The sequence below is a fragment of the Aulonocara stuartgranti genome (genome assembly GCF_965226115.1).
Source record: "Aulonocara stuartgranti genome assembly, chromosome: 6".
NCBI classification, from domain to species: Eukaryota; Metazoa; Chordata; class Actinopteri; order Cichliformes; family Cichlidae; genus Aulonocara; species Aulonocara stuartgranti.
Genome location: NC_138944.1, coordinates 29,610,666 through 29,631,388, shown reverse-complemented (window position 1 = coordinate 29,631,388; position 20,723 = coordinate 29,610,666). Strand labels below are relative to the sequence as shown.

Below are 20,723 nucleotides of genomic sequence, written 5' to 3'. Positions count from 1 at the left end.
AGATTTTTATTCTTGGACTCTACTGGATTAATTTTGCATGATTTATTTATCTTGCACTGTTCTGATCAGGCCCCTCAGTTCATCCACTGTTTGAAGCAAGCTTTCTTAGCTCCTTTCTTCAGATTGGTTCTCCTGTGCAAACAGAAGGTTTAAACGGCAGGTGGGTGGGGCTTCCGTGCTTGCAGCCAGAGCCTTAGTTGACCATATTAAGGATATCTGCTGTCGTTACAGCATCAAGAGTAGAAATATTTAAACAGTGTTTAGAGCAGTGCTTGCACATACAGTGGGAGAAATAATCACTTGATCTTCTGCTGAATTTATAAGTTTGCTCACTCACAGAGAAATGAACAGTGTCTCGTCTTTATGAAAGTTTCATATTAATAGACAGAGACAGTGCATCAACCAGAAATCCAGAAAAAAACACATTACATAAAAGTTTGAAATTGATTTGCATGTCATTGAGTGGAATAAGCATTTGAGCTGCCAGCAAAACATCACTTAGTACTTGATGGAGAAACCCTTTTTTGCAAGATGGTAAGATGTTTCTTGTAGCTGGTCAACAGGTTTGAAGGGATTCTCACTCAACTTTACAGAAACTCCCAGAAGTGTCTATAAATTAGGTTTCTTGGCTGCCACTTGGCAACTCGAAGCTTTAGCTCCAGCCACAGATTTTCGTCTGTTTGGCGTCTGGAGGCTGGCGAGGCCACTCGTGATCTGATTGTGCTTCTTCTTTAGCCACTCCTTTGTTGCACTGGCAGTATGTTTTGGGGTATTGTCATGCTGGATGGCCCATCCGTGACTCATCTTCAGTGTTCCGGCTGTTGCAGTACGTGGCCCCAGAAAACAAAAGCATAATGTTTCCACCTCCGTGCTTGACTGTGAGGGTGGTGTTCTTTGGGTCATACTCAACATTTCTCCTCCTCCAAACACAGCGGGTCAAGTTGATGCCAAAGAGCTCAGTTTGACCACAGCAATTTATCCCAATCCACCACCTTTCTCATGCTCAACCTCACCCTGTGAGGCCAGATCTTGCATGGAGCTCCCGATCGCGAGGGTGACTGATCTTTTACAATCACTACAACAGTTGTGCATGTCTGCAATTTTGTCCCTGATGTCCTTCAGCAGTTGGCTCATGGTGGTGGAGAGGTTGGAATGGGAGAAATTGATTCTCTGGACCGGTGTCTAGTGGACAAGCTGATATCAGGAGTATCTGTAACTGACTGATTGATTTATTGATTGTAATCTGTGTCCCACAGTGGAACATAGTCAATCTGTGGGAGACATGCAAATCAATTTATAACTTTTATGTAATGGGTGTGTGTTTTTTGTTGTTGGGGCAATATCTCTCTATTAAAATTAAACTACCATAAAAATTAGAGACTCTTCACATCTTTGTAAGTGAATAAATGTATAAATTAAGCAGGGGATCAAATAGTGTTTTTTCTCCACTGTACATTGACCTCATTATCTGAAGCTTAGGCCATGTGTAACATGAACATCCATCCCTCTAACATTACGTATGTGACAATAGTTCCACAACAAAAATATCTTACCGCCAAAAAGTCCAATCCTCCTGCTATGTCATAAAAGTCGGTCTGATCTTGTATTTACGTCAGTATAGTACATGTGAACACACGCACATAAAGACTCTTCCTCCTCTGCTTCTTCCAGGCGTTCCTGGTGCAGTTGTTTAGTCGTAAGAGGAGAAACCGAGGGAAACCGCTTTTCCATCACTTCACCACTGCAGTAGACACAGAAAACATCCGCTTTGTCTTCCACGCCGTGAAGGACACCATCCTGCAGGAAAACCTCAAAGATATAATGCTGCAGTGACCTTCACGTCATAGACGATGGCCTCTCTGACTGTTAACTGTGAAACCAGCCGTGAATCCAGGCCTGGAGGACTTCTGAGAAGGTCTCCTTTGATCTGAAGCAACACTGACCTGTGGAACCATCACTTGACCCACGCAGAGTGGATCTTAGTGACCTCTGAACCTGTGGAGCCCTGAAGCAACTCTGGACGTTTTGGCCCCTGTGGAATCTCTATGTTTAACCTGTATAAATGTGTGAATGCTGTAAAAAAAAAAGAAAAAGAAAAGAAAAAAGACAGTGGGCTTCTCCTTGCACAGGTTCCAAGATGTGTAAAAAATGTAGAGGAAAGCACCAACTACATGACATGAGCACTGAACGTTGTTTTTCTCTTCTGTATATAAGACTCATGACAACATGTCACTAAACCCAGTCAGACTGCTGCCTGTTGAAATGTAGCTCGAGCTGTGTGAAGACGCCGCGGGAGGGGAAAGAAGCGCAAAGAAAGAAAACGAGGAGGAAAAACATGAGGTTTGGAGCTGAAAAATACTGTCTTAAAGTACACCTGACAGAGGGAAGGGGGTTTGGGGTCCATACTGGTCATATGCTGTGTTATGTGAAAAGGTTGCACAAGTGTTCCTGTCAATGAACTTCAGCAGAGGAGTGAGACTGAGCTGCGCTACACCGCTCGTCCTCTCCTGCCCCGTCTTTTCTTTCCTCGTCTTGTGTTAATTCTCTTGTTCCTGCCATTGTTCGAGAGATCAACAGCTGCAGATAACAAGTCTTATTCTTCTAATCCCACTCCTTCTCGGCACAATAGACACATTGTTCTTCTCCTCAGAAGTAGACGGTCAAATTAGAGTCTCATCTAAGCTCTGAAAAGTGCACGCAGCTCCTGGTTTCGTATGAATCCATACACCTTTCCCGAGCTTTTCTCTCCCTTCTGTGATTTCCATAGCATCCCAGTAGATGCACCACAATAGCCTAGACTTGACCTGAGGCAGTATAAAAAGAAATATAGTAAAAAGTATTTTAAAAAATCTACAAAAAAGCTTTGGCTTCTGGTTACACTGCTTGTTCCTGTTCCCTTTGTCCTGTAAACGTGCCGGGAACAGCAGAAAATGAAGAGATTGAACTGCAGATGACCTTATCCCCGTGTTTCTTGTAGCCATTTTGGACTTGTAGCAGTCGGGGTGGGAAGCCTTCCTAGCAAAAACACTGAGACAATGACAAGTGACTTACACAAGCCAGACTTTTTTTTAAAAAAAATCATCACAGGGAAGCGAGTTTAAACACGTTCTGGTGACTGGCTAGTCTGTGATTTCCTAATGAGTTCCTAGAAAGTATCCTGACCAAAATAGTTGGCCGTGTAAGGAAAACAGGAAGCTGCCAGAAAGAAGTGCTGCCTTCAAATCCAAATATTTGATTACTGTCAGAAATACAAGTTCAGTGATAAGCGACGGCTAGAGATCATTTATTTAAATGTCTGCTGCATTGAAAACAAGAAGAAAAAAACTCGGATTTTAATTTTTAAAAATACAACATACTTAAATTTTGCAATCAAAACAATTTCACTAAAGATGTTCCAATATTTTCAAAAAGCTTTGGTCAATGCTGCGTATATGAAAGGGAAAGAACGGCTCAAGGTAACAAATTCACAGATCATTGGTCATCATCTGAAAACCCTCGGGTGTGTCCAGCGTAAGTCTGATCTAAGACTTCCTGTTCCATTGATTGCCGATTGTTTATGAATGCAGTTTTTTTGGGGTTTTTTTTAAAAATCAGGTGATGGCAGATGTTTTTTTCCAAATTGCACATCGGCAAATGTGTTCCTCTTGTTCATCTGTCAGACGTTCTTGACTGCAAATGGAAACCAGAGCATTTTTGGTGCCTGTTGACCTTCAGACAATTTCTATGCATATATATACAAATATGTGTATCGCCGTGCTCCTCTAAAGTTCCCTCCAGCTTTATATGAAGTTTCATAGTGTCCTTGAGCTCATTGTTTTGGTTTTAGAGTCTCCAACGTTACTTGTTTGGTTCACTCTCACCACTCATGGCCTTGTTTCCATCCCAAAAAAGTCCTAAAAACCAACCACACTACACTTCTTTCCGAACGCTAAACTGCAGCCGGACAAAAATAGCAGCCAGCCTGTGAACATAGTGGACTATTTAGCAGCTGAAATGTCAGATATTTGTTCAGCAGGAGGTGCACAGCGAAAACCGAAAAAGCCACAAGAGAGTTTATATTACCCAGTCCATCAAGATGTCTTGATTTGATTGATTTGAATGTAATGACTGGATTTTTTTCTGCATTGGGTTAATCTGATAACTGCAGAAATATTTCGTTCAGTGCAAGTTTTTCCAGTGTCAGACATGTAATGCAGGTATAAAGGTGAAATTATAAGTCAAGTAACCAGCAGGTTAACTATGAATGCAACCAGTCACAATCTGTCCTGTTACGTAGCTTATCTGCAGTTTTAACAAACGTTATGCACTGATTTCTGATGGTGGTTAACTGCTCACAGGAGCATCCCTCATACTTTGTACATTTTTAAAAACTACTTTTTTCCCTCCAATCAAGTGAGGTTAAGTGAAAACCCCTGATTTGCATTTCGGTATGCAGCAGTCGGACACAGCCGGGCTGCTCTTCCCACCCCGAGTAATAAGTCTGCATTGCCTCGAAGGCAAAGGAGTCAAACCGGGAACGTTCCCACTCTCGCCTCGTTCTGATACTGTATTAAAACTGTGTTTGTGTGGTTAATCCTGTACATTAATTACTGTAAGTATGTGACTGATACTGTGTGCACATCGTAAAATACAAGCGGCACTCTGTCTAACGGTATCACTGTAACTATAACTGCTCTGTTGGTGTTGTTAGCTAACCTACCTTGTTTTCCTCTCACGCTTAACTTTTTTTTGTTGTTGTTGTTTTGTTTAATTTTGTAATTGTCGTCATTGCACTGGATGTGTCCGAGAGAAAATGAGCAGAAAGGAAAACGCCTGGGGAAGAAAAAGGCAATGAAACAAACAAACAGATGCAGACGCTGAAAGGCGAACAGGATGAAGGTCGGGAGGGTTGGTGGGGGGGGATGAAAAGAGGGAGGTCTTCTGCCTTTGTTTTTTTGTTTTCCAGTGCCTTGGCTCTGTGCTCTGTGGTGAAATACACTGCCGTTTGCTGACACGCTGTTTCTTTATTTTCTCAGTGTGGCCGTCTTTTGTGTGCTTGAGTGTGTATGCGGTAAAGCAAGAGGTCGAGACCCTCGAGCTGGAAAGTGAAGAGTGGTAGAAAGATTAGTGGAGAGGAGTTGAGGGAGGAGGGGTGGGGGGGCAGATAGATGTGAGGATTTTTAAGAAATGTTTTTGAGCTCCGAAGGAGAAACGCGGGGGGAAATAAATTCAAATATGTTTTTCTAATGTCCTGGGGCCGTTTAATCAGTATTTATGAACACGAGAAGCTCTCTTGCGAAGCCAGAGAGTTGAAGCTCCTGATAAGCAATGTCACACTGATCTACAACCTAGGCTAACCGTAGGCCCTCATCCCACATAATGTAACATGAAACTCATCAGCCAGAGCTATCAGACCACTGGGCATGAGAGTAAAGCTGAAGTCGGGCAATATCTCTGTTACCCAGCAGAGTCTGACCTTTGCTTTGGCTTTTAATCAGAGGAGCTCTGCTGCATAACAGACTCCAAGTCTCAGGAGAGAGGGAGGGAGCCCAGAAACAACTAGACCAGAGTTTTAGTGTTGTTTTAGAAATCACTGGTTAACATAGATTTATTTACACAGGAAGTAAGCAGAGTGTAATTTAAGGTCCGCTCAGGCACGCCGCAGAAATGAGTGTGACAGCCATACGAGAGCTCCCGGCTCCAAAAGAACACTGGAGTGACCTTGTGAATGGGTAGGCGCAGACTAAGGGGGGAGGGGGGGGACAAAGGGAGGAAGAGGGAATACAGGGAAAAGTAAGAGGATAGAGGGAGGGAGAGAGGAGAAGCGGGAGGAGGTCATGTTTCCTCTGTTGAGCCCACTTCCTGTCCTGATCCCAAAATGGAGAGACTCAGAACGACATCGCTCAGGCTGTTTCGATCGCCTGCCCCTCTTCACCCCACAGCACAAACTCACACACACACACACAGATCACAGAAAACCCAACCAGCCTCCTGCGGTGTCGTACAAAGGAGATGAGAGGAAAAAGCAGGGAGCAGAAAAATATGTCCCAGTGGTCTCTGAAACATAAGGAAGCATTCGTTTATAGAAGCTGAGAGGCACAGGACATTTCGTCCTCGCACTGCATTTCAACGTTTGTGTCTGATGTGTAGCCTGTGTGTGTGTGCGTGCGTGAGTGTGAGAGAGAGTATCAATGCTAAATTCTACACCATAGTCAACACCAGCAGGCCTGTGCAGGATATTCTTATAGTTGAATTCAATTCAACCAAAGGAGGAGTTTATTTCAAAGTGAAAATATAAAATTGGGGTAGCACATTATAATAATGTCACACTGTTAAGCATTAGAGAGGTATTAGTAAGGTGCCTAATTCAGTTTTGGACAGTGAATATTCTATATACTTGCATATTATCTATATGATAGTTAGCACTAATTAAGATGGGTATTTATATGGGTGCACTGCAGCCATCCAGTCTTTATGTGCAGCTTGCTAATAACGACTCACTTCTCTGCCAAAAACAAACCAAAATAAACACAAAATGGCAGGAAATAATGCAAAGCTTTTTAATGCAATGGATAAAAGGTGATTGTAGCCATTTTTATTATTTTGCCTCTAGCAACCAAAGTAAATAAAGAATAATGTAGAAACACCATTTTTAGCCACAAACCACCTCACAGAAATCAAAAGAGGACTTCTGTTTGTTGTTACAGCAATTTTCTGTAACATAACGTAATTGTTGCCTACCCGAATATCCACAGGCCTGAGAGCCATCACGCACATTTATCTGTTATCTGTGTGCGAGTGTGTGTGACTGTGGGTTCGAGTGTGTATACAGCTGCATGTGTGCAGCGCAGTGAATTTGGTCTCATGACTTTGGTTAAGCTGATGTTTCCCTAAGGCTGTTTTGATTGGACCTACAGCTGAACTCTGATATTTAATAATGAGCCGGGTACTCCCTCTGTTTTTCTCCACACCCACACACACACACACCCACACACACCCACACACACACACACCAAACGACTGAATCAGAGATAAACGAGCATAAAGTATGAACGAGTGGTTCATTAGCTGATGATTTGGTCATGACAGATAGCTGCACCCCAGGCTTTCAGATCATTAAACCACTTCTGTTTAAGTTCACACTGACAGTGGAATTAACTGATGTCTGACATCTTATCTGCTCTACGGGATGTGTTTTTGAGGGCAGATTGTTAATCAGGCCAAAGCGAACGCAAGAGAACAGTTTTACATGTTTGGACGGTGACCGCATATACACAAGTACACAGCTTTAATCTGTTACTTAATAACTTTAATAATAATAATAATGGATTGCATTTATATAGCGCTTTTCGGGACCCCTCAAAGCGCTTTACAATACCACTGGTGAAGGCAAGCGACAGAGGCGAGGCTGCCATATCGCGCCATCGGCCCCTCTGGCCATCACCAGTAGGGGGTAGGTGAAGTGTCTTGCCCAAGGACACAACGACCGAGACTGTCCGAGCCGGGGCTCGAACCGGCAACCGGCCGATTACAAGACGAACACCCAACTCTTGAGCCACGATCGCCTTACAATCACAATTCTGTTTAATGTATGACAGCAATTTAGAAGCCTGCGACTTCCTCTTTACTTCTAGCCTTTACCAAGAAAAGTCATTTACATGATCAGCGCTGGGCTTGGCACATGTCTCCCTCTGCTGGAGTAAAATAGGCAATGCAGCATTTTTACTGTGATTCAATGATTCTGTTTTTACTGTGTAACTCTGAATAAATAATAAAAATAATACATAAAAATGAAGCAAAGTCAGTTTAGTAGTTTTTTTTTGTCGTTGTCTTTTTTTTTTTTTTTTTTTTTTTTAATACCCACTGACATTTTCAAATGGTAAGTACCTCTCTGGCACATTCATCTGCACAGGAATGACATTTTCTCACCAGGATAAACAATTGACATCAGAAAAGGAAATGTCTGAAATGAGTCTTTGCTTATTCAACAAAGTGTAAAAAAAAAAATCTTTACCTTCTTCATCTTTAAGTCTTGCTTTCCACCATGTCTCACTCTGTGCTGTATACAGTTTAATGCTGCAAGTGCTCCTGTTAGGATTTAATAACTTAGATTTGAACAAATTAATTTTTCTTCAACGTGAAGACAAAAATGGGTGTACCTGGCATAAAACCAGGGGTCAATGTGTGTGCAAGTGTCTTTATGTCTCTCTGTGTGTCATTAGTGGGTGGGTGTGAGTGAATGAGCGAATGGTCGGAGTGTTTTGTGCACATATGTGCGTGTGTGTGCGCGCGCACGTGCGTTCTGGTGTGGTTGTTGGCCCGTGCCCTGGAGGCGGCTTGGACCTCCCTCTTATCGGGAGGCTGCTGGGTGGTTCTTGGGCACCAGTTTTTGACTCGTACCAGGCTAGCCAGCCTCTACCACGGTCAACTGCCCGTTGCTTCGGGTCTGCTGGGACTCTCACCCTTTGGCCTTGAGCACCCAATCTGGGGCCTCCCCTCTTCTCCTGCTGGGATGGGCATGCGAGATGTGTGGCCTCAAGTCTTCTACCAGAAATAAACTTCCAAGTTTTCACAGCTTTACCCACGTATGAAGTGTGTCAGTGATGTCTGACTGTGATATTCACTGTATTCTCTTTAGTAGGCAACATGCCTGGGTGGAGCTGTATAACTACCTTCACTTATGCAGGTACGGCACTGTCTCCAGAACAGTTAAAGAAAGCACAGCACGAACATTAGTGTGTAGCCTTGTGTAACTGTGTACCTCAGTATCTGCGGTGTGTGCTTTACCTACAGCTTCAACAATGTTTGCACACCCAGTTATTATCCTCTACGCTGACAACATGAAGACAAGATCTGCTGCAGTTCTTCAGCACACTCTTTAATCATGTCAGAGTTATTATGCATCAGTCTACATGATTCTGTCAACCTGTAAAACTATCCCCACTGTCAGAGAGGCTATTTTCAGTAGTTAATATAACTTATCATAATTTTACTTCATTTGGTTTCAGTTCAATAAAAGCGGCCATCACTGTGTTTTCACCTTTGATTTTAACTTGTGCTACACAATGTACTTGCTCAAGGGCAGGTTATTTTCTACACAAATAAACACAGCACCTTATGACCAGTCAATTCTCTTTAAAAAAAAAAAAAAAAAAAAAAGTAATTTGACTGAGATCTAGTTTAAAAACATATCCTATTATTAATACAAATATATACATTCTTTAAGTAGGGAAGAAATAAAAAATACAATAAAATTAATCTATAAAACAACCAAGTTCTATAAAAATATTTTCAGAGCAGCTGCAACTTCCCCTGAAGAACAGCACAGGCTTTACAAAAGCAATAACAGGGTACAGTCAGGGATTTCTTTTACTTGGCCCTGCACATGAAATGTGGAGTGCATAGCCTTGTGAAAGCTATTTGGCATTGGGGGGTAGGTAGTAAGGGTGAAACAGTCTTTCATGGGCACAGATTTGCAGCGCAGCGTGTGTGTGCATCAGTAACCGTGGAAACCGTGATGTGAAGTACCCGACGAAGCCTTCGGGCAGCTCACCAAGAGTCTCCTGCACCTCTGGTGGGAGCTCGTGGTAGTGATGCTTCTGTAATGTAAATGCAAAAAACAAAACAAAAAAAGTCAAAAACATAAAAAGTTGAAGATAATTCTGCATGAATCTAATGATTGTAATGCTGGCTGACCTTATTCCTCATGGCTCTCAGCAGGTCTCTCACCGAGTTTCCTTTATAGGTCCTGAACCGCCTCAAGTCTGGGGTGCCCATGGAGGAGGAGGGGGGAGAAAAAACAAAACAAAACAAAGCATTACAGGTTTATTGTCCTGCACAGATGTTAAGCATGCATGTAGAGCTACGAGGTTGTGTCTGTGTGTGCAAACCTGTCTGCAGAGGCACGGAGATGTGCATCCTCCAGTTGGTTCGGACGACTAATCTTCCTGCAGTTTCTAATCTGACTACAATTGGACTGTCTGCAGGCTCCTTCTCTATGCGGTCACTCACATCCTTTAAACAAACATAGACATAAAAATAATAAATAAATAACACTGCTCACAGAATCTGCAAACACAAAGCAAACAAAAATAAATTCACCACAACATCTTTTCATAGCCCATCTCTAAATCTCAATATCAATAAAGTAGAACGTTTAAAGTAGAAATAATAAAAGTAATCATTTTATTATTAGATTTCAATGTCTACATGCAGCTATAAACGAGTGACCACAGAGCAACTGAGGCAACACACCTGGAAAAATAGCAGCTGCTTCTCGGGGCTCCAGAAGAACGGATGTTTGAGCACGCAGGCGGTGGAGGGGCGTGACTCCACCTCAGCACTGATCATCTGCTCTATCAGATCCTGTGCGATGACATCATCTAATAAGACCAGCAAATATAAATGTTTTCCAGTTAGTAACATGTGATGTGATCTGAGCACAGTTTACAAAAGAGGCCAATCAAAGCATCAATTTCACGCAGGTAACTGGAAAAACTGCAGCCAAAAGCATCTTTGAACTGATGAACCGGTTCAAAGTCTGGTGGCTAAACGGTGCTCACGTATGAAAGCATGGACAGTTTTCCATTTTCACATCATAGGACCTACTAAGGAGAGAGGCACGAGTGAAAGACACTCACCATGTAAATCCTCCATAAAGTGTGAGAGCGAATACTCTCCTGACAGGATGTTGACCTGTCTTCTCAGTGCATCGCCAAAGGGGTGCTGCCCCCTGCTGATTACGTAGTAAAACACACAGCCTGCTGAAAACACGTCCACGGCTGCTGTCTGGAAAGATGAGACGAGAAACACCTTTACCAACAGGCCAATGAAGTACTTCTCACTCTAAAGACCAACCTGGCTTATTATTGAGAAGAGTTTAGCAGTTTTTATAAAGATGTTTGCAGCCTACCGGTTTATTTTCAGGGTTGTCTCGCAGCACTTCAGGAGCTATCCACCCTTCAGTTCCTGGTATTCCAGAACGCAAAGAGAAGCTGCTCCGACCGTCGGGAATCTTCTTACAGAGCCCAAAATCCGAGATGAGAGCTCGGACCCGACCCAGTGCGCTCGGCCCAGAAAGCAGGATGTTTCTAGGCTTCAGGTCACGATGGACTAGACGGATAAAGGATGGAGGAAAGGTAAGTGTAAGTAATAGTGTATGTAAATATACGTGTGTGTGTGTGTGTGTGTGTGTGTGTGTGTGTGTGTGTGTGTGTGTGTGTGTGTGTGTGTGTGTGTCTCAGACCTATATTGAGTGAGTGGAGATGTGAGAGGCCACACATGGTCTGTTCCAGCAGAGTTATAGGACTCAGCTCAGGAAAGGAGGACGGATCTTCCACATACTGCAGTGAATACAGACAAAACAAATGTCTTAGAGATAATTCAATTAACAGTCAAAGCGGAGATCTCAGTGACAGTCCACTGTAGCGCCAACCTGTTGCAGAGTTGCGGTGCACAACTCGATGGCGATGTAGGTGAAGAGGTGGTCTCGCTCTGTGCAGAAGTATCGGATGACGTTGGGGTGCGTGTCGGACTCTCGCAGGAGCTGCACCTCTCGCTCTGCCACCTCGAAACACTCTGGCAGAATTCGCTTCACGGCAACGAGGCGGTCGTCAAATTTACCCCTAAAATCCCCATAACATGATTATGTGCATGTGTGTTGTTCAAAAAGATTTCGATGTTTTGCTGTTATAGAGAGTAGGAGTACGAAATACTGACATCTGTGTGCTCTATATTTTGGTGCTTGTAATATTTTCAAAGACATGAGTCAAGTTTTTCAACCTGTGGTCACCTTAGCTTTGAATGAGTTCCTATTCACACCCAGTCACACCACTAGCTATAGTATAGACCTTAGTAAAGTCAAAAAACACAATCAGATAAACATCCATTTCTTCCCTCTCTAGTTTTTAACTCTTTACCCGTTCACAGCCTACCAGGAGTAACCCTTGAAACCTTTGTTTCCTGATTGGAGCGTTTCTGTATTGATGCATGCAGGTTAGTGAGGATTGTCTCTGCCTAAGCAGCTACCCTCAGAAAAATAAAATAAGAAAACTATCCTAATGGTCATCAAACCATGTCTTTATTGACATACACTGAAGTGTAAAAACTCATCATTTTGGGTGCAGAGGAGGTGTCGTCCTCATCCTTATTAAGGATAATGATTAATATCGTAATCATGAGGAAAACATACAGAGAATTAGTGCTGTTTGTGATGGGCACTGAAAACAGCGTGCTACGTTTTAGATGCTTAAGAAGAATTCTTGACAAAAATATGATACAAGTTTTCTCTTTTGCTTAAAATCATGAAAATCCACTGATACAGTTTTCTGCTTACAAACATATCGTACCTGAAGACAAATGTTCCTGCAGAGCCGTGTCCAAGCACCTCAGAGGGACTGAAGCAGATTTTACCCACGTGCACCTCCTCACTGTTTTCTTCTGAGAAATAGAAAAAAAATAAAGAAAGGAAAACTAAATGTAGCTCATCTTTAAGGTGAAGGAGCAACAGTGATTCCCCCCCAGTAATGCTTTCTGTTGAGTTTTTATACCCAAAAGCATCTTGAGGCAAATTTGCCAAATATGCTGCGTTTCACCTGCTGTGGGTTTGTGTCCATTCTTGCCATTTTTATCTCCATGCGATGTGTTGCTGCTGCTGCGACTGTGAGGACTAGGTGGAGCTTCTGTAGATGCAGGCAACGGGTCTAGGTGTAGATATGCAGTCTGAATAAGACTCTTGCAGGTATTAAAACTTATACTGAGCCCAGGTTAATCTGGGCCTCAATAATGACAGGTTTTATTAATTCTTCATTTCTCATCACCATCACTGCACTCACAAGCACAGAGCGATAGAGAACTTGGTTTTTAAGTTACACACCGCTTGAGATGTTTGCATCAGTAGAAGGAGGTGGGTCTGAAGAAACCAAGGTTTGTGCCTGCGTATTTGTCTGCATGCGCTGGAGACGAGACTCAAAGGCTTCCTCCAGCTGTCTTTGAGCTTTCAACTGCTGAGCTGCACGCTGGAGAGACACATATCGATATACAACACATCAAACAAGAAGGTTGAGTTCAAAAGGTCAGTACTGAAAATATAAGATTAGTAAACTGTCCACACACTCAAAAACATGGCAACTGCGATTCAGTCTCAGTAGTAAGCCAATTAAAAGAAGCTTAAAAACAAAAACAAGACAAATAAATGTGCACTTTATCTGCAGTTTGTTCCATAATCGCTGTTTCAAACTATGATTTATTAGATTAAGTGGGGAATATACTTTTTTCTTTGCTAATCACATACACTCTGTAGCCTATTAAACTCTGCAAAAACAATACTTAGGAAATGCATATATATGCAGGAAGGTGCTACTGAAGCTGTGAGGATAAGCTTTGCTGTAAATATGATTTGTCTATCACGCAGTGGCATTGAGCAAATAACCTGCTGCAATAACTGAATGTCCTGTTCATGATATGTGGCGTGACACGATAACAGCCTGAGGCTTAGTTACTGTATCTGGCTGAAACCCGTCCAGATAGCATATTTGTTTCTATTCCAAGTGCTGCTGAGGGGAGCTTCAACAGCCCAAAAAATGAGACGCAGACACAAAAGAGGCTGCATTTTAAAAAGCATTACAGCCCTCGGTTTTTCAAACAGAGTGGAAACGCTCTTCATCTCTCGCTTGTACTGTCACCATTCATTACCAAGCCCGCATGAGTAAACAACAGCTGAAGATGAAACAATGATCTCTGTTCTCTAAGGGTCAATGAATGACATGCTGGAATAGGAACACAGCTTTCTAACTTAAGTAGAGGAACAAGGTGGGTGGAGGAAAACTGGGAGCAGCAGGAATTTTTCCATCACACTGTTTTGGATTTAATGACAATCACAGGTCACTTACAGGGGCATCCCACCTGCCACCATTAAATCAGAGCACCTTTGTCAGAAACCCAGACAAAACCATAAATTCTCACCTTTGTAGTTTGCTTTTCTTTCTAAAACATGTAATGACTTTATTAATGAGCAGCGGTTTACTCCCATTTCTCATGTTCATACTAAGGCATGCTCATAAGCTTATATGGGTGATACTGCATATTATTGATTAGAAAGGAGGGTTAGTGATCACCTCATTTAATTCTTTAAAAAAAAAAGAAAAAAAAGAAGCAAAAACTCACGATGGGATATGTGAACATGAAGGCGAGCCATCCTCCCAGCAGCAGAGTCACGACAGCCAGAGTCAGACGGTCCTGAGTCACATAGAGAGGCAGCACGGTGGCTGACCTCTGATCCTGTCCTGATGTCTTCCCATCAGCCCCTCCTTGGTTAGCCTTAGCGTCACTATGTCTGCCAGCTAATGTTTGAAACTGAGATACACAAGAAAGAGAAAAAAAAAAAAAAAAAAATTAGATGATGAGGATACTTTTTTTTTTTTTTTTTAAAGTTGTGACTCACATAGCGCTGATGGTAGTGGGAGGCAGGGGACAACGGGGAGGCAGTGGAGGCAGAAGATCGAGGGGGGATGACCGCCTCACCAGAATGCTGCAGGGTGGTGGGAAAATCTCTCAACATGGTTGTGTGGGCTACTGGGGGGAGCTCATGGTGACCTGAAGCAGCAAAACACAGATCAAATACATTTACATCTGCACAAGTTTTTTGTGGGATTTTGTCGTTTTGTTGCTTGTTTGTTTTTTTGTTTTTTGTTTTTTTTTGGGGGGGGGGGTTTGATGCATAAATCAAAGACTTTGCTCCTACACCAGAACTCTTACCATGAAAAATAAAGAAAAAGGATATTAATCTTAATGCTCCACTGCTTATGTGAATATCATTTTTAATATATTTAAATACTTAAATAGATAATTATTTAATGTAGCAAGAGTATATATGCACTAACTTAGAAAATGATACACTAAATAAATATCTCGATTTTGACATGGGTGTGTATTTGTTTACATTTGTACTGAATTAGTTATTTTCCTCATTAATCATTCCTTACTGACAGTGTTGTTTTCGGCTAGATTAATTAGGTCTACAGCGATCTAACAAGTGGAGGCAGCCATTACATTTGTGAGCCAAACAATATGCATAAGACTGACCCCATTGCACTCTTTGGATAGCAGCCCACTCATTTGCATACTGAAGCAGTATGCAAATTATTTGAGTAAAGGATAGATGAATTAGCAGAAAGGTAAATAAATACAGAAGCAAATGAACACACAAATTCATGTTACGTTCTGTGAATCGATAAATGCTTCATTTTATTATTATTTTTAATTGATTTAAACGTCATTTATGTCAACACTTTTATTTCTGAGTTTGTGCCGGTGAGGTTAGCCTGCAGCTCACTCGTTTTTCTTCACTGCAATTTTCTCTGCAAGGAGGTGTCATTGTTATGTTCAGGTCAGCTTTTTTTTTTTTTTTTTTTTTTTTTAAATACACAGAAATACAAACCAGCAGCCATTTGTCTAGTTCTGGACAATAACTTCATTAATACAAATGTTGTCATTTCTGTTGATTAGTGTCTGAAGGACTCATTTATTTTTAATAAAGAAAGCTGTCTGTGTGTTTGAACACGTTTACCTATAAGCAGCCAGTGGTTTTTCTGGCTGTTTATGCTCCCCGGAGGATAGCGCACATCGGTGGATGGTGTGATCTCACACTCCCCCCTCTCTCTGACCGTCACCTCAGCCGTCAGTGGACCGTCGATCCGTGCCAGGGTCAGTCCCCGAGGCTGCCGTGGCAACAAAGAGCACAGATGAGTCAGGAGTGGACTTTCCCCATTATCACCTCAATCATCAGCTGACTGGATACACTGTTTAGCGTTTACAGATGATGATATTAGAGGAAAGTGGGTGCTGATGTTTGGATATTAAAACTGATTATATATTTGAACTCACCACTAATGAGACTCCGTGGTGCACAAGAGAAGTCGAAGCATAGAGGTGGGAGTCCAGCTTTCCCACATAGAGAGTGGGCCTTAAGGAAATAAAAGCTGAGTTATTTTAATTCAGTCATTGTCCAAATATTCATGAACCTAACTGTGCATTAAATGAGAGTCATAACTGTGTAGCAATTTAAAACATCATACGCTCTTTCCTGCGTTAGATCATCATGAATAACAATCAATAAGGAACTCAGAGACTGAACAAAACAATCCTTTATTCTTCAGTGAACACAATTCTTCTTACACAAGTTGAGTCTGTGCAGTGGCTTGCTCCTTCACAAACTGATAGCTCCACTTCAAAGTGGAGTGTGCATCTGCCTGGTTGCCAGCAGACGAGAATGTGAGAAAACGCAGTGTTTCCATTGCAAGGGACAGGTGGGGGGCGTGTCTCAGCGAGTCTCCAGAGTACAGGTAGACGCCGATCACTGGCGACCCATAGTTCTGACTCCAAAGGACATCACCTGGAAAACAACAATACGGGACTTAAAACCCTCAATATGACTGTTAAGGAACACATCAGTCATATGAGATGTTAAAATATTCACAAAGGGATAAAACCACACACCTCCCCCTACCTGACTCTCTGTCAACTGTCACAACAAGACCATCACCACTGGAAACAAGATGGGCCATTTCTATAAGGAAACCAGAGGCAACAGGTTAGTGTTGGAAGTGTCTGGGATCATTTTAACCAGCTGTTTACATGTAAAATATAACCTAGAGTCTGTATCAAAATACACAATAATGGATAATCATGAGTTACATTTGTGCAATGTCACAATAATCCTGGCAAAACAACTGTATTCACACTCAGCAACTGATTGTGCGTGCAGGGACGTACTGTAGTCTTGCTTCTCGTCGTAAGGTGGAGCAGAGTAATCGTTGTACGTGGCGTTCCATCGCAGCTCTTGTGTCTTCGTATCAAACATGGTAACAACATATTCTGGGAAAAACAAACAGTGACGCCCATCAACCTTCAACCCTCAGCCACGCGAGCGGGTGCAGCCACCTGTGCAGACGTACCTGTGCGTCCAATGTAGAGCAGGGGACTGTTGGGACAGATGGAGTCAGAGGTGGAGGTTGTTAAACTGGTTTGCTTTTCACCGGTTTCAGGATCCACCACAAACCACACATCCTGCTTTTTACCTGCGAAGATTATTAACGAACAGCAGCGATGTAGGTCAGAGTCTCCTTTTATGACAGTCTGTTTCACACATGCTGATAAAAAATGTAAAAAAAAAAAAACAAAACAAAAATGTGCTAATCTGACCTGTATAGAGTATCCCATCAGAGCTCCTGCAGGGAGCTGCCTGTACCAGCTCAGGGATGGTAAAAGGAAGTTTCTGCAGATTTATCAATACAATAAATCAAACAAGTTCTATTTTTTTTTTTTTTTAAATATAAGAAATATAACACAAACAAGCATCCTTACCATCAAACCTTCCTGGTGCTTTCCACCGAGTACATATAAACTGCCATCATTGGGGTCTGGGAGGAAACCTGGTCTAAATGAAATGTGCACAAATTTAGAAATGAATCACTATCAAAAAAAAGAGAACATCTATACAATCTATACAACAATAACACAACTTCCTTATAGAAATGGGCAATATGGAATCACCAGTTAACCTAACCCCCCTAACTGCATGTCTTGGGACTGTGGGAGCAACCCCCACAGACACGGGGAGAACATGCAAACTCCACACAGAAAGGGCACCATCACACCACCGTGCTGCCCTATCAATATATGATTCAAACTTAATTATATCAGCTTTGTCTTAAACTAAGGTTTGGAGTTTATTATTAAAACAGGATTTTCTGGTGTGATCCATGCTTTGCTTAAAGGCAATCACAAGACTTGATGAAGAATTTCCACAGTTATGTAAACTGTTTATGCATTTAGATGATAAGGCTTGTGGCTCACTCTTCCTGAGATAAGTCTAAAAGCACAAAAACGGAAAACGGACACTTTAAGGAAAGTTAAGCTATTATTCTGAGTAGTGGTACTCAGGGCCCCATGTCTGTGTGTCTCTATGTTACTTACTCTGTGAGGTAGACAGGAACTTGAATAATGGGGTCTGAAAGAATTAGAAGAGCAACTTCATGATGTATGTTTTTAAAAAAATAATTAAATACAACAGAGTAAACAGTACTGACTCCTTGTGTACAGACCTTCTCTTAAAGTCCATTTGATGTCTCCTGTCTGTTTGGAGACAGCATGCAGACTACCGTCCAGAGTGGAGACAAACAGGAGGGACTCTGGAAGGGTGACTGATCTGACCCCACCAACCTGAAGGGTCGCCAGAAGAAATTAGACACACACACACACACACACACACACACACACACACACACACACACTTTAGAACAGCTGTCTGACATTGAGGTCAGTCGTGTCATGTGTCGAAGATTTCAGCATAGCGCGCGCGCGTGTGCGTGTGTGTGTGTGTGTGTCAGGTCCACCACTGGGGGGTGGGGGGTTGATTGTAATGGCCTGCAGTGAGTTTCTACTCAATAAGTGCACTGTGTTCCTGATTTAGCAGGATATCCTTATTTGCCCTGCCCTCCAAAACTCGACACCATATGCCGAGGGGTGTTAACCTAAGTGTATTTGTATTACTCACGCTGTGGGCAGATACAGTTGTTTAACCAAAGTGGGGACTTGACTGCCTTTAAGTTTAGTTTATGTTAAGATTAAAGTTAAATCACTTTAAGTCGAGATAAGTTCCCTTCGACTGTGTCTGAGAGTCCACCTCTCCCATATTTATACATTAGCAGGAGAGTAAACCTGAAGCAGAGGTACAAGTGAAGCAGGCAAACTAAGCTGACTCTCTCTCTCTTCCACACCCCCCCCCACACACACACACACACACACACACACAATTAACTTTCTTCTGACGAGTGAGCTAGCTAGCTAGCTAGCTAGCTAAAGACGTTAAAAGTCCCATCATATCACCGCAACTTTGCTAGAGCCTGAAATAGACACACATGCCATTTGGGAGTTCCGTTAGGCATAAATAGAAACACAAAAACAGTGTTCACAACAAGAGAAGCAGAAAGCGCCACACAACTCAAAGTTTACCTGAACCAGCTTGCCTTCCAACGACAGCAGGAGAAGAGACAGGATCAGGCGCCCCACAGCCCCCATGACCCCTAAAACACTTTGTTTCATGGCTCTTAATAAACGAACAACTGACGGTACTGAACTAAAAACAGAGGTCGAAGTCTCTTTCCATTTCCAGCGCCTGCCAGCCACTGTTCGTAAGTTAACCTCGGGCGTTTAACATCGCTAAATCCATGCGGACAGCCACTAAAAACGAACATTCAAAGCTCGAAGTGCCGCTTTAAAGCCATAACAAACGCAGCGTAACATCTCCTGTCACTACTCCATATTTCCGTGATGGGACGGATTCGGTGACGTCAGTAACGAACTGTCAAGCGGACAGGTGGGCGGGCCCTTTTCAAAGACCTACCCCAGCTGAGTGACAGGAAGCTACACCAATGAGAGGAGATATTTGGAGCAGAAGGGGAGGAACTGTGGAAATGGCTGGAACACGTGGAAAAAGACAACAGGGCAGGTGTAAACGCAACAAGAGGGGGTCTTTGTGCAATCGAAAGTAGTGGAGGCATTGTTTTTTGTTCTCTCTCAGCACCCCGCCCAAAAAAGCCTATACACACCTATCAGTGGTGGAAAGTCCGTTTAGTTAGGTAATATAACGAATTATACTTGCACTTCACTTTAATACAGGGAAGGAAATACTGTGTTATTTTTTAGTTTTAAAAAAGGTATCTGACCTCGGTGGGAATGAATGGGATTATTTTGCAGGGATTATGTTATCTGGGGAAATATTATACTTATGTTTACATTTCTCTCTTTTTCTTTATTTCACTTTTTTCTTTTTCTTTTCTTTTTTCTTTTTTATCTCACAACCTTAAGTGTATGGGCTAATTACCCCGAATGTGCTGATCATCTGTAATCATTTTCCTCTCTTTTTGTGTATATGTATAGAGGAAAAACTCTTAATAAAAAGACATTGTTTTGTTGTTGTTGTTGTTTTTAAGTATCTAATTTCAGTTTGGCTCTGAATCATACATTACCATTAAATCATCTTTAGTCTCATTACTGGAAAATGGGAAAGAGATGCAGTGGGGTTTTTTTTTTTAAACATCCAAAAATAGATGGAAATACAGTATATAAGGCAGTTGTTATAATTCTGTGTAGCCTGTAGGTCAATATTTGGTATTCTTCAAAACAGCCTGAACTCTCTTAGGCAGCTTTCTTTTAATTTCTTTAAGTGATCTTCGGGAATAGTTCTCTGGGCTTCTTGAAGGACATTCAAAACTCTTCTTTGGGTGTTGGCTACCTTCTGTCCTCTGGTAAGATGATCCCACATTGCTTCAGTAATGTTGTGGTCCGGGCTCCAGGGAGGTCAATCAATGACTGATGGTGTTCCACTGTGTTTTTTTATTCAGGTATGCTTTACTGCTGTGTCAGGTGTGTTTGTGATCACTGTCACGCTGATCAGATCCTTTCCAGTTGGAATTAACCCTTGTAATGTCCTCAGGATTCCCATACTCTTGATGACAACACAAGGACAACACAAGGGTTAAATGGTGGAGCAAAATCAGACTGTACTTTTCTGTGTGCTGTGTTTTCAGTCCAGTTCTTGTGTAATTTAGCATATCTCAGCCTATCTATTTCATGAAGAATGGCTTCTTGTCGGTCACCCCTGTTGAGGCTTCACTGAACAGTAGATAGATCAGCTGAAGGGATTTCTCAGGTCCTGTGTCAGGACTTTACTGTTTTTGGTTTTT

The 20,723-nt window shown here is 42.2% G+C and overlaps 2 protein-coding genes across 2 annotated transcripts in view; one reads left to right on the top strand and one right to left on the bottom strand.

Moving 5' to 3' along the window:
- gna12a (guanine nucleotide binding protein (G protein) alpha 12a) overlaps nt 1-4,991 on the top strand; it is a 28,144-nt gene extending 23,153 nt beyond the window's left edge. Inside the window, exon 6 of the mRNA XM_082537007.1 lies at nt 1,672-4,991. Coding sequence (XP_082393133.1) covers nt 1,672-1,833 — 162 coding nt within the window. The 3' untranslated portion in view covers nt 1,834-4,991. The remainder of the gene's footprint in view (nt 1-1,671) is intronic.
- Nucleotides 4,992-8,836: 3,845 nt separating this feature from the next.
- ern2 (endoplasmic reticulum to nucleus signaling 2) lies at nt 8,837-19,355 on the bottom strand. The gene is made up of 24 exons (XM_082537037.1): nt 18,991-19,355; nt 18,081-18,198; nt 17,953-17,986; nt 17,341-17,413; nt 17,179-17,251; nt 16,932-17,054; nt 16,750-16,851; nt 16,484-16,543; nt 16,153-16,369; nt 15,862-15,940; nt 15,545-15,695; nt 14,420-14,571; nt 14,143-14,331; nt 12,854-12,995; nt 12,573-12,680; nt 12,327-12,417; nt 11,414-11,603; nt 11,225-11,321; nt 10,892-11,091; nt 10,620-10,767; nt 10,234-10,361; nt 9,870-9,993; nt 9,676-9,743; nt 8,837-9,578 (listed from the first exon to the last, which is right to left on the bottom strand). The coding sequence occupies exons 1-24, from the start codon at nt 19,078-19,080 to the stop codon at nt 9,396-9,398; spliced, it is 2,940 nt and encodes a 979-aa protein (XP_082393163.1). The 5' UTR covers nt 19,081-19,355; the 3' UTR covers nt 8,837-9,395.
- Nucleotides 19,356-20,723: the final 1,368 nt, after the last annotated feature.